Source organism: Belonocnema kinseyi, chromosome 2 (genome assembly GCF_010883055.1).
Source record: "Belonocnema kinseyi isolate 2016_QV_RU_SX_M_011 chromosome 2, B_treatae_v1, whole genome shotgun sequence".
NCBI classification, from domain to species: Eukaryota; Metazoa; Arthropoda; class Insecta; order Hymenoptera; family Cynipidae; genus Belonocnema; species Belonocnema kinseyi.
Window position 1 is genome coordinate 41730223 of NC_046658.1, and position 26702 is coordinate 41756924.

At 31.1% G+C, this 26702-nt stretch overlaps 2 protein-coding genes across 13 annotated transcripts; both read left to right on the forward strand.

Annotated features, from left to right (window-relative positions):
- Positions 1-1019: 1019 nt before the first annotated feature.
- Positions 1020-22094, forward strand: LOC117183014 (serine-arginine protein 55). Of its 12 annotated transcripts, none has more exons than XM_033376151.1 (13): positions 1020-1175; positions 3800-3923; positions 4925-4995; positions 8223-8318; positions 8500-8556; positions 9631-9654; positions 9808-9864; positions 10114-10183; positions 15693-15766; positions 15933-16121; positions 16369-16494; positions 21197-21313; positions 21421-22093. In XM_033376151.1, the coding sequence occupies exons 2-13, from the start codon at positions 3801-3803 to the stop codon at positions 21557-21559; spliced, it is 1143 nt and encodes a 380-aa protein (XP_033232042.1). In that variant the 5' UTR covers positions 1020-1175; position 3800; the 3' UTR covers positions 21560-22093. The 12 variants fall into 12 exon arrangements, with proteins under 12 accessions (XP_033232042.1, XP_033232045.1, XP_033232043.1 ...); XM_033376154.1 differs by lacking the exon at positions 8223-8318 and adding an exon at positions 8113-8193 and having other exon boundaries at positions 21421-22059; XM_033376152.1 differs by lacking the exons at positions 3800-3923; positions 8223-8318 and adding exons at positions 3959-4085; positions 8113-8193 and having other exon boundaries at positions 21421-22059.
- On the forward strand, positions 10190-11598 carry LOC117183016. Its single transcript, XM_033376160.1, has 2 exons — positions 10190-10812; positions 10905-11598. The coding sequence occupies exons 1-2, from the start codon at positions 10605-10607 to the stop codon at positions 11126-11128; spliced, it is 432 nt and encodes a 143-aa protein (XP_033232051.1). The 5' UTR covers positions 10190-10604; the 3' UTR covers positions 11129-11598.
- Positions 22095-26702: the final 4608 nt, after the last annotated feature.

A 26702-nucleotide genomic window follows, 5' to 3' on the forward strand; every position in this document is an offset into this window, starting at 1 on the left:
TACATCGTACATTTCACATTTATTCAGAAAGAAATCGGAACGAACATAAACAGTGGGACGCACGAGAAAAATCGGAAAGAAACGGAATAAACTATTGGTGCACTGCGTCATTTATTCGTAAAGAAATCGGAAAGATTCAGAAAGAAGTAAATGGAGTGGGACACTTCGCAAAAGTTCGGAAAGGCATCGGGTAGCTTCGGAAAGAGAAAGCGTGCGAAAAGAAATGGAAGCAAATTCACATAGAAATCGGAAAGGATCGAAAAGATACTTTCTTTCCGACTCTTCCGCTAGGGATATGGGTACCATAATAATTAAGAATATAAAACTAGAATTTAAATTGCATAGAAAAGAATCATTAGGCCTGTAAACTCTAAAGAATTATAAGGTTTGGTGGAAATACGGAGGAACACATGAAGTTTTTCTACGTTGAAGTCATAACCAGACATTTAGCTAAACATTTACTACCCATGCTTTCTGCACTTATTAACAAAAACAACTTTTACCAAATTTAATAGATTCACTAGACTGCATATTTTTCAATATATATTTGGTAAACTTGTCGCAAACTAATCATTTTTTCATCATTTTCTAAATATCTGCCTGTTTGATTAGTTTCACCGCCGTTTCCCCTCCGGGTTGTATGAGAACAAAAAAGTTGTGGCGATGCATAGGACTTGTTAATGAGGGGGGGGGGCAGCTTCTATATCTGCCGATAACATCCTGCTTATTTTCCCCACAATCTCCGTACGAATTGTCCCTTTTCCAGTCCCGGTATTTGTACTGATAAATCAGGCTATTCAATTCGAGACTACGGTCCCGTAGCCACGGCCTTTCTAACATTACTTTTCTAATATTTCCATCCTAAACTTATAATTTAAAAAATGATAATGTTTTGGTGTTTATATTCCTGATTTGGAAAAAGAGCGCCAATTCAGAAGGAGACCGGAAGTCAACTGGTTCGAGGCTGTACTTACTTGCGTCTGCTTGCGTCCCTGATTACAGTTGTGTGAACCCCGTTTTATTTCCGTATAGCCGTGTCGCTACAGCGAGCCATCTTGCTTCAGACGCCGATCGTTACTCGTTCAGTGTTCAATTATTAGCATTATTTTCAGTGATTTAGAGTATTTAGTGCGTACATACAACAACTGCAGAAATAAGTTTACAGAAATCATCAGGTATGTTTCTAGTTTTTTTTACACTTCCCTCTTTTATCGATTGTTCAAAGTCAAGTATGTGCATCCATACCTTATCTCGCTCAGAATTGTTACCCTCGTTGTGAATCGTTCATGGGAAAATTGTCGCATTTCTCATTTTCTTACAAAAATTTGGAATTTTTTTCCTTCAAAAATAGTAGACAGTCTTAACAGGCTTCAAAATAAAGAACCGTTCCCTTCATATCTTATGTTAGAAGTCACGCGTTTCGTAGGCAGATTTTCCTATTGGTACGTAATTACTGCGTGATTAGGCTCGTAAATATCAATTTTCAACGCAATTTTCGTTTAAAGTGTCTCAAAATATTTTCGGTAAACATTAATTAGATAATATGTTTGCTATTTGCATTTTATAAAAGTTTTAATTTAGGCGCAAGCCAAATTCGGTACGCAGCTGGATGAGCTAAAATTCTAGAAGTTTCGTGGCATGATGAATAGTATTAATTTTTTCGAATCTGATTAGAGCTTTTTTTTTGGAGTTTTGTATATTTTTCTTGACTTAAATTTCTAGTTTTATTCAATTATTTCCTGTCTCGTTTTTGGACTCGAAGAACAGAGAAGCGTGCTTGCGAAACTGAAGGTCACAAACGTGGCGTCTGAAATGAACGCCGTTACCATTCTTTATACGGCTTTATTTTTAAAGTAAAAATATGCGAATTACTCTTATAGATATTAAAACCTAGTATTGATATTTTGTAAAGTAACTTCTAAAAACTTAATGTACAATTTTTGGAGCATTTGGATTACTTCCGGGTTCAGTCCCCATTTGTATGACTTGTCATTTTTTGAGTGGACACTGGGAGGAAGCCTTTTTTTATTTTTGTTCATAAGCCAAATTCGAGCCGTTTTTAATATCTTAATTTAGATGTTTTTTGTGTTTGATTATATTTTATTTGGTTATTCTTCTAGCATACAATTTTATTGTTTAACGTTTATTAGGATGAACGGATTTTGTGTTGATGAATTTACAGTTTTAAATTGTATACGTGGGTTTTATAAATGCTCCTTGAGAGGTAACTTTTGTTTTTAGAATTAATGGGTGGGAGTTTGCTTAAAAGAAGCCTTCTTGTGCTGAGAAAAACTATAATGCTGCAATATTATTGATTTTCTTGATGGTCCTATGTTGTGTTCAATCCACGCGAACGTGCGTTACTTTGCTACTTCTTACCATACGAGTTGAAATTTCCCGTCGGCATAGCTAAATTTACAGAAACGTGTATACAAAAAACAATTTATTTCAAAGAATGTTATGATTATATTATCTATAACGTTTAACTGATACCTGTAATCTTCATTCGACCTTCATCTTCAGTTCCTCCTTTTTTCCAAAATATACTAACTTTATTTTTTAAGAATACAAATTGTAACTCTTTTAAAAAAATCAATTTTAATTTTAAAAATGTGGTGTGGTAAGATTATTGCATTTGGACACCATTTAAATAATTTATGCTTTTTTAGTTTCTATGCTTTAAAACTTAACTGCGTTATAATTTGGTTAATTTTGATATTTCTGTTGCAAGACTAAACTGAAAAACTTTAAAATTAGGAGCAGTGTTATATCGAACACATATGAAAATGCGGTTTTCCGTTTTTTTTTTTTTAGTGGTTTTGAATTTAAATCGTTCAAAGAAATTGTACGTAATTTTGAATTCTATGTTTTAAATCTAGTAGTTTTAGCTTTAAACATTTAAAATTAAACCGGTTTTAATTATGATTTAAAGAAAGTCTTAAGAATTATCAGCAACCATAGTTGAATTGGGGGGGGGGGGGGGAATCTCTTCAACACTTGTTGACATCTATACATTTTTTTAATGTGGATATAGTTAGATTATGAAGTTAAATATTTCAGAAAAACGCTAAACTTCTTTATTTTTGTTCTAATTCCACAATTTATAAACATTTCCTCGCATTAAGTTGGTTATCTTTTTTATTAAATGATTGTATGTCTACTTTTATGTATTTCCGTATAAACACTTTTTAAAGTCACAAATGTAAAGTCTTTAGGGTCATGTAATACTTCACCGGAACTACACCTTACCGACAGTTATTCGCAACACATCGACACGGAATGAGATATCATGTTGGAAAATGGTGGAATTCAATAAAAGGCAATACGGAACCTTTGTCCTACATTTGTGTGGTTACAAAAAAAATTCAAAAATAATTTTGTTTGTTATTATGAATACAAATTTAGGGCTGCAAAATCGTTCTTTAGTCATTTTTATTTAATTTCCTCAATTTTCAAGTCGGATCTCATTTCGCGTGGACGTGAACTGTTGCAAAAAACTGTTGGTAAAGTAGGAATCGAGAGTAAGTATTGCATGGCCTTAAACAAATTCTCCAGCATTTAACATAAATGCCAAATATAATGAATATAAACAAGACTTCCAATCATCTGCTTCAAACGTAAACTACTATTGCTTTTTAACATAACACTTGAAAATTAGGATTTAGTTCAAATCAATCGTGATGCCGCACTGCAACTTTATAGAATAACCTACCGATATATTTTATGTTATATAATGTACATAAACGGCAGGTTCCAAAGGAAGCCTGTTATGTATGGTGTTTTTATATTTTCCTTTAAGAATGAGCACCCGAGTATTCGTTGGTGGATTAACATACCGGGTGCGAGAGCGCGACCTTGAGAAGTTCTTCCGGAAATATGGTAGAATCAAGGAGGTTGCTATGAAGAATGGATTTGCCTTTGTGGTAAGTCTAATGTGAATCAATTGTTTTTTTTACAGTATGGTAGGGACAAGGGTCTATGTCGGTGGGCTTCCATACGGCACCAGGGAAAGAGACCTTGAGAGATTTTTCAGAGGCTACGGTCGATTTCGCGATGTCCTCATCAAGAACGGTTATGGCTTTGTTGTAAGTATCCGTACTAAGTCCAAAGAGAACTTCGCATTTCGTTTCGCTCTCCTAGATCGAAACAGTAAAGTCACTACTGGGTCTAAAGTAACTAATATTTTTTTTATATAATAAAAGCTCGTATTATGCTTAAGGGATTCCATTTTGTTTTTACAATTTAGGAAGATATTTTGTTGTTTTCCTTTTGATCAAAGGGGGTGAAACGTTTTGTAATAAAAAGTAGACACACGCTCATGATCTGAAAACCCCTGAACCCTGCACAATGGTACTATGGCTGCTTAGACGAACGTCGTTATTCTACGAGAATTTGTAAGTTCTGTTAGTCAAACGAAGCAATCAGGATTACACGAACACTTAAACCTTTCTGGCGCAGCGGTGATTAAAATTATATTTTGAAAAGAAAGCTATTAAATCTTTAATATTCGTTCAAAATTTTATTTTTATCAGGATCATTCTCATCATTTGCTTTTTTAATTAAATATCATTTTTTAACTGAGGTTCCTCTACAGGCAGAAATTCACTAAACGCGCCGCAAAGGATTAAAACACATTTTATTTATGTTATTGTAAGTTTTATCTATATAATTTGTAAAGATAAGCTCAATACTACTTATTGGTTTCTTCTATCCCGAAGGTGGGTAAATAAAAATCGCTTATAATTTCCTTTTACCGAAATCTGATTTTTATTTCAAATTCATCCTTTTGAAAGCAGACCTGTTCGCCCTGAAAATTACTCTTGTTCCTTTATAAAGACATGACCGAAAAAATGAATGTTGCTGCTTAGTAGAAATTCTACACTTCTCTGGAGGTAGATTTTAAATCAGATTTATCTTTCCGCAGGAATTTGACGACTACAGAGACGCGGATGATGCAGTTTACGAGCTAAATGGAAAGGAGCTTCTTGGAGAGAGGTATGTGGTTGTAGATATTTTTTTATCTAACAACCAACTAAAAGATCTTTATTGTGGTTGATAGTAGAACTCTTTTTCAAACTCACATTCTAACGTCAGAAACAACCAAGATCTTTTTCTCAGTCTTTGCATGAACGTCATTTTAAAAAGAATTCCGAAAATGTGATTATTCTCAAATGCTAAGTATAAAAACAATTGTATTCTTTTCTTGCCTATTTCAAAAATAGCTGTATGTAAGTGATATTAGCCAACTTAGATTAGCATGCTACTGGTGAAAGAATTAAAGGAATTTCTTGAATCTAGTGACCAAATGTTCGTATTAATTTGGTATCTTGAATTAAATATTTTATCACACGTTTTAAAGATAAATTTAAAATCGAAAAAGGTTCGCAATTTCTGTTTTATCTATATTTCAAAGTACCACCAGTCAAAGATCTGGAAATCTAAAAGTACTAACATTGATACAAACTATAATGGTCTCTTCATTTATCTCAAAAAAATTTTTGAAGACATTGTTCAGTGAATTTGGTAATTTCACGTAAACTTCATTCCATTGTCTTTAATTCACGTATACGTTGTGCCATTCGTATTGTAAAGTTTAGCTAACATACAAACTTCGTATTTTTCACAGATAAGTTGCAAACAGCTTATCTCAACGATGTTTCGATAGGGTGATTTGAAAATATTTTTGTTTTCTTTTATTTAAAAAAAGTTAGATTTCACTTAGCAATGTCTTGAAGCTTTCCAAAGTGTTTTTCGTAGTAATTCTGTATATAGTTTATAATGGAGTTTTTAACTCGAGTTGAATAAATTATAAGATATTTTTAAGAATTCAAATATAAATATTCTTTATGAGCGTTAAAATTTATAGAATTTATTAAAACAATCGATTTTGAAGGTATTAAATATTGAAAAATGAGTTGCAATATGTGGAATGATACAGAATTACTGGAAAAAGACATTGTGCTAGGGCTTCATTTACTCAAATCCCTGAAATCTGTAGACATAGTCTGCCTCCGTAATTATGCATTAAGACGGTCTTGTATAGTACATTGACCTGAGAGTGCGCTGTGACTTACCGCCATTTTGAACTACTTCCATCAATTCCCCCGATTGGAAGTAATTGAAACATACACCGGAAACTTCATTTATTTTTCTTTTGGAAGTTGTTGATTTTTAAAGAGGATACTTTCATTAGAGATCCGAGCTTTTTCGCAATTTCCTTATGGTCCTATTTCTAAACTTGATTCCGAAAGTCATCAAGATTTAGTGAGGATCATAGCGAATTAGGCGGAATGAGTTGCCTTAAACTATTGCATTTATCGTATCTTAAACAAAAATGAGAACATTTAAATTCGTATAGTAAATTTTAAACGTATACATCTATTTCTGATTGGAAACTTCCTTATAATGAAATCGTTTAAAGTTGATTCGAAGAATACGTGGAAATTAGAAGATATATATTAATATTTTAGATGTGTCTTAATGTTTAATTGCTCAGACATCTTTTTTCTGGTATGTTCGAATAATAATAAAAATAATTTATTAACAATGTTTCGTGCCAAATAAGTTTGGAGGACCAAAAAGAATGTTTTAGGAATTTTTCAATGTAAAATTAATTCCTGTTTGTGTTTATGAAAATTAATAGCTTAAGGCTGTTTAACAATTTTTGGAGTTACATTGTTTACAGTAGACACTCCTATTGTTGTAAGCCCTTTTAATACAATTGCTTGTCCCTTTAAGGCATGGAAAAGGTGTGTTGAAACACTTACATGTTGAAAGAAAGATTAGAAAAGCTAGATTTTTTTGCACAATTTTTTTATTGCACGATTGCGGCATCATGGAGTTTTTGTTGTCAAATAAGAGATTCCACAGTACTCCATTTTATATTTCAGAGTTGAGATCAAAGTTGCCTATTGCTAACGTTGCGGGATAAATGGAATATAAAATGATTATTTAAAACCTATATATTTTTTTAATCAAAGGGGAAACTTTTTAATTTGTATAATTTAAAAGTTAATTTATCCCTGTTTATCTTTATTAAAGTTTAAAAATATATATTTTTCAAATTTGAGTATGAAAGGCTGTAAGTTCTAATATTTAATCGATGTTTTTGTAGGTAGCAGATTTCATTTTTTTTCAGCTTTAAACTTTGATCATCTTTTTAAAACTTAATAAAAATATTAATTCAGGTCGTGATTTTAATCTACTCTCTGAAAAAACGTAAAAGTTTTCTAATAACGCTAATAAAAAAATTGCAGGAGAAGATATGCAAACCCTTCTTGCTTTTAAGCATAATTAAAATTATTTACTTTTTCTAAAATGAATATCTTAATGATTGCAAAACTCAATTCAAAAGTTGCAAAGAGAAAGTGAACAAAAGACCAAAATGTATAATGAAATTTTATTTGTTTTTGCCGATGATTTTATTTTCAAACCTTATAATTAATTCAAGGATGTCGATTGGGTTGGGAAACTGGAAAATTTATTTACTGAGGAATAGCATTTTTTTGTTAATTGTGTTAAAGAATAATTTGTGATCAACATTATGATTCTGAATTAAAGGATTAAATTTAATGGATTTTAATCACTTTTTTAAAGGATAGGATTAGTTTTTTCGGTTGACACACCAAAACTTAAAGGAAAATATAACCTAAAGAAACCAAGATTGTATGATAAATGATACGAAATTCACAGTCTGATTAATAATATTCTATTACTGAGTCTATCTACAATTTAATTTATAATTATGTATCAGAAATTTCTTATTGGAATGGGTTAAGAAGGTAGTTAGTTTGCATTAGTAATCAAGTAAGGTGACTCTTTCCTCTGAAGAAAAAGCTTGGCGTGAGTAAAAAAAAAGAAAACAAAAATATACTTGAAATTGGTCGTAAGTTGCAAACGAGAGCAGCTAAAAGAAAGTTTAGGAAAGGCAGAGAAACGTGAAAGGAGACTACGCCTTAGAGGCTGGACTGTGTAAAGACTTGAGAAAATCCGATGATAATTAAAAGGATGACGAGAGAAGGCTGAGGAAAGAAAAAGAAGGAAAGAAGAAAACGGCACTTAGAGTAAGAATTAGTCGAGGACTTAGGCGGGGTTTTGTTGGGTGTGTTTCAGAGTGGCGGTGGAGATAGCACGGGGTGTTTCAGGGAGGCGAGGCGACCGTGGCTACGGACGCTCACGCTCCTGGAGAGACAAGTAAGCATATCCAATGTGTCTTGTTACAGAATTACTGTAGAGAGGGCCCGGGGTACACCTAGGGGTAGTGACCAGTGGCGCTATGGTGACTCCCGTGGTGGTTATGGGGACTCGAGGCGATCTGCGTAAGACACGCTATCCTTTTTTTTATTTTATCAGATCGATCATTATCCCCTCCTCCCCTGCAGCCATTCAAGTCGGGATGTGCGATTTTCCAAAAAAAAAATCATTTCTTCCATTCTCTTGATTCATTGTGCTCTTCTATAATATTTATAAGTGTGGGTAATAACTTTTGCAAATTAACAGATATTCGCACATCGCCGATCCAGGGAAGAAAACTATCGATGGTTCTAAAAACAAGAGGTCAGCTTTGATTACTTTTATTAATATTTTTAGCTCTCTGCAGGCCTCACATGGTACCCATTTTCTGTATTGTCTTTCTGAACCATTTTCTCTAGTTTATCATTTTTCAGTCAAAAAGGTACAGGATTAAACGCACAGTGAGCGTTGAACCGTGAAATTTTGGTAATTTGAAAATATTTTGGTCAAAAAATCTTGCCGATTACTTCAAATGTCAATTTGTAACATTTTCAAGTATGAAATAATTCAGTTTACAATGTATTATTCTAAAGTCCTTTTCTTTTAAAAAGTGTCATTTTTCAGTCAATTTTTTATCGTTAATTTTCTCATGAATAAATTTTGTATGTAGTTTTGAAGGCTTGAATAACTGAAAATTCAGTGTTTGAAATTCAATAATGTTGATTATAAGAGGATTTCAGTACAAACGTTTTTGAATTTCAGAGTTATAATTCAAAAAGTGTTCAGTTTTAAACAAGGTTCAGAATTTGTTCAATTTTGGATGTTTCCGATTATAAATTAGCTGGATTTTTTTCTCTTGTGTTTTAATGGCCACATAGAAAAGTCTTGAAACAGATTGTCTTTTTTTTTAATAATGTATAAAAAGTTATTACAAATAACTTTCTTTTATCAACTTTTATATGCTTTAAAAACCCGCTTTTTGTAACGTGTTTCCAATTTCCTGTGAGGTCTTTCTGTAAATAATCTCTTGTTTTTATAATCTTGATGATGTCCCGATTATAACTTTAAAAGAGATAGCGCTTTGAGCCGACAGTTTATTTTTAAAGTTGAAATTAACAGATGTATTGGGTAATTATGAGATTTGTAAATTGTTTGTCTTGGATTTGACTACTCTCCTGAGTAAATCTGAGCTAAGAGTCAATTAGTGGATATAATCATACATTATAGAATCTAGTTTAAAAAAAAAAGATAATTTAAATTCAAACCGTTAGCCCATTGTCCAGTTCGACCCCATACAAAATTTCTTTAGTTTTCTCTTAAGTTAATCTGCTGCTAGTCGAGAGAGGTGGAGAGATGTGATAGGCGACTAATAGATGTGTGGTGTTATGTTTGTTACAGCCGAGACGATATGCGGCACGACAGGTACGCTATTGCTGCATTTTCAGTAGATTTGATTCGATTGGAACAGGTGATTGATTGTGTGCCTGAGCAATGAGTGCAGTACAGTAGTTATTTGCTGAAGGTTTTTTTTTCTACAATCCGTTATTTCTGTTCACATAAGATCCCTTTTTGCAGAGATAGTGTGAACAGAAACACGAGGACTGCATCTAGCTACAAGCAATCATTGCCCAGGTATATACATCTAATGTTTAAACTACAAAATAATAGTCTTTAATTAAATTCAGTCTTTCTTACTATCAATATCAATATTATTCAATTAAAACTCTTCTCTATCAAAGTATTACATTATCATAATATCTTTTCCTTTTTTTTAAATTTCATTTCTTCTTTCTTTTGCTATTTAATCTGAAGTCAGGTCCAAGACAAACCTGCATTTAGACACTTAACAATTTACTTTAATGGACTTTGTATTTCTTTTAGATATGGACCGCCAACCAGGACTGAATACCGCCTCACAGTGGAAAATCTCTCGAGCAGGGTCAGCTGGCAGGTAATACGACTGTTTTTCTTGATAAAGCCAGCTTTAAAAGTTTCTTTCTCAATTTTAATTACTTGAGCTTAGATCAAACAGTTTAATGTCGAGCTCAAGTTCGAATAGCAACGAGTTAATTTCTCCAGTCGAGCAGAAGCTTCCGGGTGTCATTCTTATTTCGAGTCATTTCCATTGGGTCTTTTCTTTCCTTTGAGTTTTTTTAGTCGCAAAGTAACGACTCTTTCGAGTCTTGAGATGTACATTTTGATCAAGTAAGTCTCTGGCAATAGAAAATACGCTCGTCCAATTCATACAGACTAATGTGAGAAAGCAAATTTGGACCCAGGGCTTTGAAGGCATTGAAAGTGGAATTGCAAACGAACCAAAGATAATCCAGAATCGTATCCAGAAAATCCAGAGGCTCCAGACCGAGTTCCTGATGGGTTTCCAACTACCGAAGATACTGTGGAAGTCACTGGGAAATATAACCAGGGCTCAAAGAAGATTTGATGAGGCTAGAAGGGAATTTACCATGCAGAATAGAATATCGAGCAGAACCAAGCCTTACTTGATCAATTTACATTGTCAATCGTTACCTTTTCGGATTGGTTGCATATTGAGGAGTAGTATGTCCGATTCTATCGGCAGTGAGTTTAGCAAGGTTGTTTTTGAATTTTTAATTTTCTTTACGTTCGGCAAGAAATTGAGAAAAACAATAAAATTGATGTTCTTTCCGAAGAGCCATGTCCTCTTCGCCGTGGAGGGGCGACCGGTAGGGCCAATAGACTGACGATGTACGATGATAAAGAGATGACGATGCACGCGATGGGCCCGCCTTTAGGTCAAGTGGCACCAGGTTGGTTTCTGAGGTGTCCGGGTGAGAGAGAGAGCCTCGAGGCACTGGGTACGCCTACCACCTACCTACCCACGTATCCAGCGAAACGCGCCGATACTCACAGATAATCCGGAGACAGGTCGTTAACACAGTCATTGGAAACTCGTCTGCGACCGCCAATTTCCGATTTATCAAGAATTCCTGATTGATAACCTATTCCATATTTATGAACCATCCGTGATCCATCAAGATTTCCCGCTCGATCCATCAACTCTCCTTCAACTTCCAGTTTGTTTCCAGTAGCTCCAACTTGACTAATTCTACCAATGCTACTGGAGTTTAAACCTTGAAAAAGCCAATAAAATGCGCCTACGTCGACTACGACTGTGACGACTGCCACTACCAGTACCATCACCAACCTAGCTGTCTAGTAAGTTCAGGCAGCGGCCGGGTCATGAGGGCATACACGGCGACCCTCCCACACGTGGGCCGAATTCAAACCATCCGCGACTGCGCCACACTGATCAGTTCGACCCGACCAAGCGCCGTGTGTCTGGCCTTTCTCTCTGTCCGTAAGCAAGGTGGTGCCTGGGCCCAAGGTAAATGCGTCACCTTAACCGAGTGTACTCTTAGATTTATTCACGTTTATAGTTCATTTAATTTTTATTATTATAATTAAACATACATCTCTGCATACGTGTATCTATTTCTAAAAATGTGTCTTGATGACTGCCACGTCACTGTGCAGAATAGAAACTAGAGTAAATTGTTGGTAAGACGTCGAGCAATGTTCGAATACTCGGTGGCCAAAGATACAACCTCACAAGGCTGGGCAAAAAAAAAGATTTTTTTTCTTGTTTCAAATTCTTGTCAAGGGTGTCTTGTCAATCGCAAAATTGGATCCAATTATAAATTAGGCAGTTTGATGTATGATTAAAAAATATAAATTGTACAATTTCAAGTTGAAAGACATGATACTTGAATCGAGGGGTATACATCAGATTTCAGACTTAACAAATTTCACGAAGACTTCAATATTTTGCAATTTCAAATTGATTCTAATTTGGAGATTATTTTTTCAATGCTTCAGATTATAAATTGTTTATTTTTGAAGGTTTTAATTCTAAATTCAAGAAAGTTACATATACTACCCATGGGGTGTTGAATACCTAAGCCACTTTGGAATGGTGTTTGTAAGCCCACAATTGATTGTCTTGGCATTAAAAAATTCTTAACAGTCGTTGAAGTTTCCAAAATAAGTTTTTTAGAATAAGATTCAGCATTTTTTTCTTTACAAGAAAATGTTATCTTTTTTTTTTTACAAATTACAAAAAAATAGTTTTTTTTCGAGTAAATTTTGTATTAAATTTTTGTCTAACTCGTGCACATATCCACAGCTTTCGAAAATTTGTAAATAAAATTTGGAGGCAACATTCCAAGTAGCATTCTTGTTTTGGCAGTTAAAGATCAAACGCTAAATTTTTGTAACAATGTAAACAATTATTTTCAAAGCTGTTGCATAATTCATGCCACAAAATGTTTGAGCGTTTCGTACGGGTTCGTGAGCGTTGCATGGCTATTTTAACACCCCAAGTGCAGTTTAAAGTTTAGTTCGGTGCCCTCATAACGCAGCCATTTTTTAGTAAAGCACTATTCGGTTTTCATTTACCCAATTAGAACTAGATATTTTATAGACACCCTGTTGGCAAGAAGCGAAAAGTATACCTGTATTTTTTTTAATTATACTAAGTTCTTAATTTTTAAAACTACAAGTGAGTAACTCTTGAAAACAATGTCAATTTTACAACTGAAAAGATGAATCAGCTTTGAAACTTTGTCATGCATCTATAGTAACATTAACATTTTGATCTTACATCTACTTTTTTGTGGGTAATTAATGAAAAGTACAAAAACTGTATATAGTTACAGAAAAATTGCCCAGCCAAAAAATCTGAGAAAAGCAGAAGAGTATCTTCAATTAATATTTCTGCCGTGCTCGAAATTAGATTTTTTGGATCTTACTAGTCAAATAATCAAGAGATTTTGCTTAAGAATAATTTTATTAAATTTAGATTCAAGTTGTATTTAATATTTTGAACGTAATCAACTTTTCTTTATGCATGGCAATGTCACAGTTGAATATTTCTAAGTCTGAAATACAGGGTAGTTTTAACAAATTAATTTGTGGGCTTCAACTTTAGAAGAAGGCATCAGAAAATAAAGCCATCAACTCATAAAATTAGAAACTTGACTAGAGCCAAAAAAAAGACGAAATTTAAGGACTGAACAAGTCATACCATATCAAGAAAAGTGATAATTTAAACCGACCTAATCTCCGCTAATTAATCATCCTTGACAAATGGGAAGTGGATTTTGAAAATTATGCGAGACTGCTGCCGCCTTGCTATGGACAATTTATAAAGTAATGGTTAAAGCAGTGTCTGGTTCTCACATGCGATTTACCAACTTCAACTATGACGCTGAAGCTTTCGAGAACTGATTGCAACTTCGGATGGTCATCTAGATTTGGGCCTAAATGTGGAAATGACTCAAATCTAAAAAATAAAAAATTAACCCAGAACGGGTGAAAATTTTTCAATTCTATCAAGAGGCAAAACTGGATATTTAATTTTTATTGTCAAGGACTTCTCAAGGATTGTGGGTTCCGCTTCTTTGGGGTTTCAACATTGGAGGACAGTCGTCAACATTGTGAAGTGCTTATCAATAAATCTTCTTATTTTTATGATTTTTTATTCCTAAGTTCATATACGTTTTCCATTTCTATTTTTTCATAACCATGAGATCACGAAAATGTTTAAATTCAATTGTAGATATGAATTGATCATTTTATTTAATATCACTCATATATTTTGTTCATTTATTGCTAATTTTTACATATTATCCATCGTAAATTTATAAATTTTTATGGCAGAAAATTAGCAAAAGTTCATTTCATTTTTGACTATTTCATATAAGAATTGTGAGCCACTCTACAGAAATTAAAAGCAATATTTTTGAATTTTTTTATTTCAAAATGTTTTATTTTGCACTGTTTTTTTTTTAATTTCAGAAGGGGATTTAAAGTTCATTTATGAATTAATAAATCGAAAGAGGCAGTACAAGTATTTTATTGTGAAAATCGTGCCACTTTTATTTCATCATTTACATTTTAGTAAAAGAATTCTCCAAATGGCGTCATCCATTCTAACAATCGTTTCAAACAAAAATTTAGTTGATTAAATTTCGTAAAATACGTTTCAATCGGCGAGGTAACTTCTCGACCAAAAATGTGGTTTATAATTCAATGTAGCATAAAGTTATATTTATTGAAAACAATCCACTTGAAAATTAACCCTTTGAACGTGCATTTTTCTGTCACTAATTTTACGGCTATATTTTCCTAAATTAAAAATGGCGGACATTTTTATAAAGTTGTTGAATTTTCATAAAACGTGTATATCGGAGGTTTCTAACGTCGCTGATTACGAATCTAGCCCGATTTGCAAAATTCAAAATGGCGGACGGTTTTTAAATTTTCTCCACCATTTTGGATTCGCCATGTTGAACTTTTAAAATCTGACTTCAGATTCGTTATCAATGACCTCAAAAACCTCAGAGTAATCAGTTCTATTATAATTTATTAAATAAGTCGTTCAAAAATGAGTTCTTTAGTAAAGAGAGCGGTTTTCGAAATTTTGTATAATGAAAACAAAATTCCAACCGTGCTGTAACAATTAAAAAAAAAGTTGACGTAAAAATTATATAGTTTTTGGGAAATAAGTCTCCGCGATACATTGGATTAGAAACTATATTTTTGCCCGGTGATAAGTAATCTCGCTAGTTATAATCAGTTTAGTTCAGATTATAGGTTGTATCCTACGAGGAAGCTGGGCAAACTCTGAAACGTGTTGTACTTATTAAATAAACTATATTTTTAAAATTATTCTGTCATAAGTTTACCCGTAGTTTTATATAAATTCGGAATCTTCCATCTAAACTTGATATTAAATTTTGGTGCATATAAAAAGTTCCCTGCTCAGAAGTGACTTTCTTAAAATAAAAGTCTCACAGAAATTGATAAAATATTCTGTTCGTGAGAAGAAAGTTATTTACAGAGCTTGTCCATTTTCGTGAATTCATTACATTTTAAAACAATTTCTGGAGAGTGGAGTATACAAATATTGTACTAATACTTGTGAACATTGCACTGCATTCAAAAGAAAGGTTGTAAAAATTGACGGTTCTAAGTTCGGGCACATGTTTCTGTAGTTATAGGGAAAAGTACAAGACTGCACAGGCGGAGACTAAAATGTTTATTCAAATATTTTTAAAACAAGAAATAAAAGTGTATTTCTTCTCAAAGTTTAAAATATAATTAACTTTAAAATGCCTAAATAATTCTCAATATTGATGAAAGAAATTTTGTTTTGAATTACAATTTTTTTCAAGTGTAATTAAAAAAAGTCAACACGTAGTCGAAGTTTATGCAGTAAATACATAACCTCATTTTCCAAGTAAATCTACAAGCAATCTTCAAAAGGAATTAATAAACAGATGTTAATTAATAGTGCACAGCGTTCACTTTTAACTATTCCAGTATCAGACTAAGTACACTATGTTATTAGAATTCATAAGAAAAATAATTTTTGTCAACTCCATGACGTGGAATTAATATTTTTATATGATGTTTAGGATTTAAAGGATTACATGAGACAAGCTGGAGAAGTAACTTATGCTGATGCTCACAAACAACGAAGAAATGAAGGGTAGGATATCTTATTTTGCATATATTTAAAAAACTGTTTCGGTGCCTCGCTTCAATAGGAGGCATCGATTTGTTTTAATTTACAAAATATATATTTAACTTATTTTTTATCTTGTTTTAAACTTTTTAATAGGCGATTAATTTTGATTTTCATTCTTGTTTTACAGAGTTGTAGAATTCGCTACGTACTCTGATTTGAAGAATGCTATTGAAAAATTAGATGACACCGAACTTAATGGTCGCAGAATCCGTTTGATTGAAGACAAGAGACGCGGACGTCGTTCAAGGTCCTCCAGTTCCAGATCAAGGTCACGATCCAGGTCCCGATCCCGTCGTCGATCTCGCTCCCGTTCAAGGTATAATCGTAATTTTTGATGCTGATAAAGGTATTTTCGGAGGAGGATTTCGTTTATTTAGGTTTATTAATTCTGTTATGCTTATTCTCTACTAGAAATGTTACAGATAATATCAAGCTTCGTTTTTGTATCTATTTGGAAATTTTAACTTCAAAAGAAGTCAACCACCACATCGATTATTTTTTATCAATAACTTTGGTCTTTTAAAATAATTATATATATTTATCATGGATTTTTTCTCTCCTAGGAGTCGTCGCAGCTCTAGAAGCCGCAGTCGCCGCAGCAGCCGGTCCAAGTCAAGGGCTCACTCAAAATCTAAATCAAAGTCCAAATCCAAATCCCCCGAGCGCAGTCGCTCGCGATCCAAGTCCAAGTAAGTATTTTGTTTCCTTAAAATGCAGTAGAAGTTGTTTAAAATTAGAGCTTAGATTTTTTGGCTACTAGATACTGATTTTTAGAATTTTTTTTTCTGTTCGTATATTTTTGTTTTACAATTCAGGTTGGCCACTGAACCGCAAATATTTTGGAATGATAATTTGTTTAATTCTTAATTTTATTCGAAAAATTGCACAGTTGCTTTAAACATGACTTGATGTGATGTGAGATAAAATCATTTTTAAGACTGAATTTGTAATTGCTTAATTCATAACTTTCAAAATCCATTAATTTTTATAGAAAATTCATACATTATATACTTGAAAATCTATTGTGTTCGAAATTAAACCGTTTTTATTTGAATTCTTCACCATTTCAATCTATACCAATTCAATAATTTAAACATAATGTAATTAGAAAGTTTTACGTGGAAAATTAAAATAGTTTAGAAACTTTACGTTCAAAGCTTTCCATGTTGTAAAAAATATCAAGAGTTTTAAATTGAACCTTGTACGATCTTGCAAATTCATTTTGCATAGAAAACCCTAATATTTACGCGATTTTAGGTTTTGACTCTTTAATGTTGAATGATTATAAAAACCGGTCAAAACAAAAAAAAATTGAATGGAAATCATTTAGTGATAGATTTGAACATGTCAAATTATTTTTTGGTTTTATGTCAGTAGTTTAAAGTTAGACTCAGAAATAAAAGCCTTTTGCTACTTTTATTATTATTAGTGTTATTATTTCTGAACGATTATGGAATATTTTCGGAATAATATTATTTGAATGAACAATTTAAAATTATGAGCGTTTAAAGTTGACAAGTGTTGAATTTAAGCATCATTGTACTACGCTGATTCAAAAAACGTTTTTCGAGCTACAGGAAAAACTTTTTTCTCAAATTGGTATTTTATTGGCTCAAGCAGTTTTCTTTCGAAAAATTTTAGTACGTAAAGTAAAATTGAACGCATGCAAATATTTTTCTGACTGAATCTTCCATAGAAAGAATATATTAATTATTTTTTAAACAATTTGAGTTGGTTTAAACCATAAGAATAGTATTTGATGAATTTAACATAATATTGAATGATTTTAAAGAGTGTAAAATTCTTCTGAAACCTTTATGTCATAGTTTAAACAATTGATTATGGTTTTTTTTCCTTCAAATTTCATATAGATGGCTTTCTTCTTTTTTGGTATACTATTAAGTAAATTATAAGTCATAATAAAATTCAAAATACAACAGTTAATTTATTATTGCATTCTTCATATTTTTACTATCTGGATCACGATTATATTATGAAAAAAGTACATTCATTAATAAAAACTATGATTCAAGTTTCAACATTTTCTTCGAACAACGTTTTTGAGGACGAAGTGCGGTATTTTATGGTAATGAGTTCTATATCACTATATACAGTCGGAAAAATAATTATGTGTATTCTATTTTCTAATTTTTTTTTAATTGTTCGAAGAAAACTGCTTGAGCAAATAAAAATTGTTTAGACATCAGAAAAAATATATCAAATTCATGCAATTATTCAATACCAATCTCTGGTTCATTTTTGAGACATTTTTGAAATAAGCAAAATTAATTGTTTAAACAATTACATTATGCGTTAAAAATGTTTACTACAAACGATGATTAACTATTATATTTTATTAGGAAAATAGGATTTTTTTACATATTTTAAGAAAAAAATAATTGAAATAAGTTCCATTTATTTTAACAATTATAAATTATTTAAAAATTCGTACAGGATATTCAGATGGTCTGTTAGTAATTATCTGTATAAAAAAAGATGACAGAAAATACTGAAAATTAACAATAATAAGTGCCCGGTGGCACGTGTTGATATTTGAGCTACGAACAAAAATCACGAATTTTCTTTCTTCAGAGATAGAAAATGATGTGTGTGGGGGGGGGGGGGTACCCTGGAGAGTGAAAAATATGTGCAATGTATTTTTGGGCTACCCTGTTATACCATTTTCAATTTAAATCTTTCATAGTTAAACAATTTTAAATTGTTGATGTTAGGAATCGAATACTTATATGCTGAATCTTCTAAAATTATGAAGGTGCATTTCAGATTAGAAGGAACAATTTTTACATTAATATTTTCTTGCTTAACATTCAAGTCTTCCTAAAAGTGTGCAACTAAAAAATCAAAGAATTTTCCATTCGTGATCGTTATAATTGAACCGCCGCATCGTATAAGGGTGTATAGAATTATTCTGCAGCTTTTAGTTGGCCCCTAATCTTTATTTTATTTTTTTAATTAACATTTTTTGTTTTGAAACATCCTTATAGGAAATTCTATATTGCGCATTGTTTTTTTTCCTATTCTTAGTCACGATTCATCCGACGACGTATCTTCCGATGAAGATTCGAATTAAGTGAAAATATTAATTCTTATTGTTATATGTGACCCATTCGGATTCTCGAGTCAATATTTTGTTACAAAAAGTAAATATATTTATTACGAATATTTTCTTGGTATTTACACGCATAAAATTATAATTTTTGTTATCATTTTAATTAACGATCACTTTATTTTGATGACCTATGATGAAAAATATAAGTTTTTACATTTAGACTTTCAGGAAAGAGCTACTACGGCTCGCCTTTCTCAGAGTCGCCACTAAGTCCTACATTCACGGCCTCGCCGCACGTTGAGTAAAAGCATGTAAACATCACTGTTTTTCAGCAGCTGGTCCAATTGAAGTGAAATTCAAAAAAAAAAAACTTATCTGAACCCTAATAAATTTCATCCGCTTGCAGTTTATTCTAGCTTAAAGTTTCGTCGATAGACTTTGCGATTGAAAATATTCAAATGTTATTTATTAAACTGTTGAGAAAACAAAATTAACTTTTTTAAATACAAATAAATATTTATTTTGATTTTCATAATAGTCTTAGCTTCCTACCTTATCAACACTTTTCTTGTTTCCTAACTTATTTCCACACGAAGCGCAACATCGGGTTGAAAATTTAATATAATAAATATAAGCATTTAGAAAGGTGGGTCTGGTCCTAAATTTTAATAATTATTAATAAAGTAAAAAAATATTTACAAAAAAAACTTCACAATTATAAAAATTTAGGGTCAGACCCTCCTTTCTTAGTGCTTTTTATTTGTAAAAATAAGTTAGGAAATACAAATAGTGTTAGAAAGGTAGGAATCTATGTTTCAAAACAAAAAAATTTAATTTTTCAAAAATATCGATCGGGGGCAACTTAAATCTGCAGAATAATTTTATACTCCCTTATACGATGCGGCGGTTCAATTGGACTGCACACGAAATGGAAGAAATTAATATATAAATTTCAAAAATTGGACCATTTTTGACTAAAACCACTCCAAGTAATACTGTTTTAATTGTCTACTAATTTAAAAACTTTCTGGTTTAATATTAAAGTTTTCAATTGAATAATTTCACATTCTAAATTTATAAACGTGTTGATAGCTTCCGATTTGGAAATATATAATGTTGAACGTTTTTGATTTGAGACCGTTTAATTTTGAACGCTTCAATTCTGTATATAATTGAACGTTTGAATTGGAAATTGTTCAATTTTGAATGTTTTCAATTTTTAACACTTAAAATTTGGAATTATTATGTATTATACTTTAAATTATAAATTTTTTAGTTTTTGTTATGTATTTATTTTTATTGTAGTTATTATTATATATTGTAAATTTTGTAAAAATTAAATCGTCAAATGAACGGGAATTTTTTCGTGTGTCTTGAGTGGCCATCCTGTAATTTATATACTATTTGCTGTTAATTATATTTTTGTAGTCGATCTTTAGTACCAGAAAATGCGGGCTCTAGTTTTAATTTTTGGCTTTGCTCTTTTCGTCTTTTACGTTCACTTTTCAAGCTGTTTTTTTTTATTTAAAAAATGTATTTCATGTTGTACATTAGTCATATCACTGGCGTTGCTTTGGGCTGATCAGCACTGCTAGTGCTAGACGTTGTAATGGTCCGTACGATAATCCAAATGAAGATCCTGTAGATATTTGCAAGTGTATTTTTGTTTGGAAATTATTTTCTTTTTAAGTATTAAAGATTATATTCGAAACTTTAAAAATATATTTTTAAAGAAAGTTCGCTTGCCTATATCTGTCATATGTAAATTGAGAAAAGAGGTTTTTTTGGCATTAGGAAATATTCAGTTGCACAACACGCTTTGCCAAGAAGTTTGCATGGTTAAATTTAACGTTTAGATCATGAAAAATACTATTGATTGCTGTTTGAAATTTAAAAATAATTTGCTGGATATTTTTGTTCCAATGCAATATATCTGTGTGGCAATTAACTGCTTTTTTTCCTTATGAAAAGTATGAGTTCGTTCAATTTGTGACTTAAATCACAAATCTCTGGCAGGAAACGACTATGACACGGCTTTAGACTCTCACTTTGTAGGTGCTGATGTGCACTTAAGACTTAAAGAAAGTGCTTCCAAAGCAAAGAGATTCATGTTAGTCTTAGTAGTTTTTAATATTTATTTGATTTTACTTGTTATCGTGAAGACACCGATCGATTCATTGTGTTATCACTTTCACATTGCTCTTCTAGCAATGCTTTTTTTTATGATTTCATTATAATTTCACAAACACGAGGCACAAAAGCCAAATTATTATTTTTTTTTAATTACATTAACCCTTTTTATTGGTAATATAATTTTGCAGATCAAGAGACCGCTCAAAGTCGAAATCTAAGTCCAAATCCAGATCTCGTTCTAGGTCCAAGGCTGAGAGGTCAAAGTCGAGGTCGCAGTCGAAGTCCAAAGCGAAGTCGCCCTCAAAGTGAGTTACTTATAGTTTTGAAATTTCAGCGTGAAATAGAAAAGGAAAGACGAAAGCGAGTATTTTCTACATTTGTTAACGTTGTTGTCTCTTGCTTATTTTTGAAGGGAAAGATCCAGCAGGGAACGTTCCAGAGGGGATAGATCGAGATCTCGATCGCTGAGCAAGCACAGCAAGAGCCGTAGTCGTTCGCATTCGCCTATGAATGGTGATAAATCACCAGATTCGAAGCAGAAGGACGATTGAGCATTAAAAGATGTGAAAGTGGTTCTAAATACGGATTAAGGTCATTTTCTTTATTTCTTTTTTTTATCTATATTGATTACATCCAAGAAGCCAAATTCGTCTCTAATTTTGGTTGATGAATTAGGGTAATGAATTTCCATCAAGCAATATTCATCTTACACTTTCATATAGAATATGTTTCATCTCATCACATCTTAATTTGATTGTTCTGAAATTATGAATACTTTTAAATGAAATTCATATTGCACCGAATTCGATGCTCCTGGCTAAGTTTAATATAGTCTGTTAGTTGGATTATTCTTAATTCAACACTCGAGAGACCTACTTGTACGAGCCGCACGCATTTAGATATTTAAGGTTTTCTCAACCTTAAACGGACTCTACACAGTTTTTGATGTAACGCCGTAATCATAGGAATTCCCCTTGGCTGGCTTTTTGTATATATTCCAGATAACTACAATACTTTAAGGGATATTAATATGTGATGTGTATTAAATTTAGTGGTAAGTCTTAATAATAAAGACACCCTAATGTGTATACGATTTTTTTATTGTTTCTGATTTGTATGCTTCTAACTTTAATTTAACTTTAAAACCATTCCAAATTTGCATCCGACCTTTTTTCTTAAATGATGTTAGGAAAGTGCATACAGTATAATCAATTTCATTGGAAATTTTTGTTTGATTATTCAAAGTAATGCCAACGCGTAATACGAAAATCTTTTGTTTACAAAATTTTCCTCTGACAATATTTATTTTTAAGCGTACATTTTTAATTTAAAGAATATTCACAATGAAAAATTAAAAGCTTTTGAAGTTAAAATTTAAAAAAAAAACATTTATTTCATCAACTTGAAATAGAAAAAAAAATTTTTTTTTTAATGGATTTAATTTGACAAACCGATTCTAAACTCGTTAAAAATTTAAGAATTTCCAGATTTTAACGTAAAAAATTAAACTGTTTCAATCCGAAAGTCTTAGTCAATAAAAAAAAGGTAAACGTCTGATTTAGACTTTATAAACTATTATCAAAATAAAAATAACTTCATAATAATTTATTCATAATTAAAGACTTATGAAATTTAAAATATGTTTTATTGGTTAAATATTTATAGTCGCATCAGCTGGCAGGGTCATCAGCGAATGTACTGTAAGGTTAATTATAAACTATGGGGTAGTATACCAAGGGACAGAAGCGAAGCTCTCTAAAAGGACGTCCAGCCTCGCTTCCTGCTTTTGAGAATCTAACCCGCGCCAGCGTGGCTGCCAAGGCTGTAGTGTTGGAACATAGGACAATCACTAACCATCTGAGCCACGATGAATCCCTAATTCAAAATATTGTTTCGGTCTAAAATATTGCAATCGAACCTATTTAATTTAAAATTAAAAAGAATAATTATTCAATATTCGACTGTTTATTAAAGGCGAGTAAATTTAAACTAAATATTTAAAAGTAAACAATTTGAAACTGAATTGTTTTACACAAAAATTTAATTGTATTTAAACAATGTATAATTTGTAATTTAAATTGTAGAATTTTGATGTATAAAGAACAACTTAACACTGATTATTTTTAGAAAAAATTGGAAGTAATTTGAAGAGATTTCGAAGTTTTAAAAAGATTCCAAATTAATCTCAAAGTTGTATTGATTTAAAATAATTCAAGCGAAGTGTGTTTAACGACAAAATTCGACTATTCGCACCGAAATTTCGATGCAAATACCCGTAGATTTTTGCAGATTTCAAACAAAAGAATGAAAGCATTATCAGGAAAATTACATTACAATCACATCAGCATTTCCAGCAAAATTAAAAATTATTTTTTATTTCGATAGATTATAGTATAGAGATATATAGTATACTCACTTCGTTTAAATAATTTTAAATCATTTCAAGATTTTAATTAATTTTGTAGCTTTTTAATATTTCAAAACATCGTAAAATTACTCAAATTTGTTCAATTGTTACTTATACATCAAATTTTAAGGTCGATTTTTTTTAATTGCAGAATTTTCGAAAAAGTGTAGAAAAATTCAATTAATTTTAAAATATATTTAGAAGTTATGGAAAAAATTCAAAAAATAATTTTAAGTTTAAATAACTTAGATTATCAAGATTTTGAAATAAAATGTTGAAGTTTTCCAAGGATGCTTAAACTATTTAAAATGAAAATAATTAATTTATAATTTAACAAGTTTTAGTTAAAAAAATTTAATTTTTCAATTATTAATGTTTCCAACTTAAAATGTCCTGAAGTAATATAATTTTGAGTTTTAAAGCACATTGATTGATTTTTTCATTTTTAGCATTGAAAATTATAACGTGGACTAATATTTTTGGAACTGCATCTGAATCTTTGAACACTATAAAGGTTAAAAAGTTGTAATTTGACAGTTTGTCTGCTTCTCATTTAAAATTGTTGAATTGAAAAGTGTCAGTACTTCCCATTTAATACGTGTAAATTATCCAATAGTTTCACTTTAAGTGCTTTAATTTGTAGTTCATTTTCTATAGTTTCAAATGGAAAAATGTTTAGCTTAATATTTTGCATTTTTAATCGTATTATCCGTGAAAAATGTTTGAGAACTGAAAAAAAAACAGGAAATCTATTTATTTGATTAAAACGACTAACCTATATAAGATATCTAGAGCTGAGTTGCGAAAAGCAAGAAATTGTATAACTTTAAAGCTTGAAAGAGTCAGAAAATGACAATTGTAAGTTGTCTAATTTATTTAAAATTGAATATTTTCATAGTTCAGATTAATAATTTCAAATATTTTAATTCTACAATATTAAGGGTATGTGACACAGCCAAATGCCTATATTACCGTCCTCACTTTATCAGTTCACAGAATATTTTTTTGAACTTCACTGAAAATTATTTCATCTTTTTTCTAAACCTCAACATTTAGTGAACGTTCGAACTTTTTTATGCATAAAATATCGATCTCAAACTTTGAGAAATGCAAGAGCCGAAAGAAAACTACGTTAAAAGTACAAAGTTTAATAATAAAAGATGTAAAAAAAAAAGATTTGAACTAAACCTTATCCGGCATACAACAAAGGACTCGCGACGATGAAATTGATAGTTGAAATTTTTTTTACATCTTTTATTATTAAACTTTGTACTTTAACATAGTTTTCAAGAAAACCTGAAACTTCTATATATTCTATAACACCTAAAAAAGAAGTTTGTGAATTCGGTGCCAATTTTTTGTTTGTTTTGTTTAATCCGGTATTTTTTCAAAATAATGTTGATAGGTAACTTTCAAGGTAACAAAATGACAACTGTTGTTCTAGAAATCAAGTAAAACAAATTTTGGTTTTTCTCAAAAAATATGCGAGATACTGGAAGTCATAATTCTTCCTTTCAACGACTTCTACAAAAGGTTCCTTTCCATTTTTCGATATTTTGTACCGCTTTCCAAGAATTTTTTTTCACAAATCTGTCATTGTAAGATATCAAAGAATGGAAGTGAAGCTTTTTGTAGAACTCTTCAAAGGGAACAATTTTGCTTGTAGACTTGTATCTATCTCGGATATTTAAAAAAATAATATAATTGTCCGAAACACTTTGTGACATGATATAAAATCAGAGGTATCTAAGTGGATCTTTTGAAAAAGATCCGATCAATTCAAATAAGCGAAAATCCAGTGAAATCTCTTAAACTATTCCGAAATCGTGAGCGAGTCAGCAGGGGTCAACGAGAGCTGTGAGCTATCTCGAGCAATCAAAGAGGACGGTGTCTGTGCATTCAGTGTGCGACTGTTTGTTTCGTCGCATCGCACGGCCCTGTACAGTTTATGTACGCAGCAAGCAGGGAGTGTGCGTATTATCGTTGACTAGTCAAACTTGTGCATATAAAAAGTCGCCATAATTTTTGCACCATTAGTAGGATGCCCGTTTATTCCCAGGAAAAAATGTCGGTCATTTCAAATTTTTAAAAATATTCTCTTGAGGGCATGTGACACAGCCAAATACCTATATTATCGACCTCACTTTATCAGCTCACTGAATATTTTTTTGAACCTAAGAACTTTTTTTGTAAATAAAATATTGAGCTGAAACTTTGGAAAATGTATTAGAGTACAATAAAGTACGTTTAGGTACTGCATTTTGGTATGTACTCTACTGAAAATTATTTCATCTTTTTTCTGGACCTCGACATTTTTTGAACGTTCACTAAATGTTGAGGTTTAGAAAAAAGATGAAATAATTTTCAGTAAAGTTCAAAAAAATATTCAGTGAACTGATAAAGAGAGGTCGGCAATATAGGTATTTAGCTGTGTCACATGCCCTTAAAATTAATTATTCAGAATAAAAAATCACATTCAATTTTTTTTCGAAAATCTTAATAATTTTTTTTATCCTTGTTAAGCCTTTTTAAATGCTTAAAACCTTATACATTTTTTGTTTAAAATCTTACAAAATCAAATTTAAATCCTTTCAGGTTTTAAATTATTTTTCAGTCATCGAATTTTTCTAAATTAATAATTAGTTTATTTTCATTTGGTCATCAACTTTTTTTTATCATTTCAAATATTCAAATAATATATAATTTTGACAGGAATTTCGAGCAATTCTTTTTATTATCTTAAAACATTTTGAAATCATTAAATGGAATCATGAAATTCTATTGTAATCTTCACAAATTTGTATTTTGTTTTAAATTCTTTGAAATCTTTTAAAGTTTTAAATGAATTTGCAATATTTTCAAAACTTCTAAATATCTCTTAAACTTACGCGAATATAAGCTAAATGTAATCAGAAAAGTTGAAACTTTTATGGATTCAAAATTTTGATTTTTTGCCAAAACTTTAGTGCCCGAGAGTTTATTAATTTCACCTCAATTATATGGAGAAGGGTCTGCGAAAAATATTGTATGTAAAATATTTTTTTATGCTAATAAAATATTTTTGTCTTATTTCAATAATATATTATTTATTTTATAAAATTTATGCAAGAATAACGCATTACATATTTTACAGTCTCTGCTGCTACTTAAGCTTTGTTCACTGCCATTTTAAATAATGTTAATATTTTGTATGGGTTATGAAAACTAAATTAGAATATGCGAAGAAAAATCTAAAATATTCAAGTTTAAAAGTAATTCAATTGAAAAAATGTCAATTAGGATAAAGA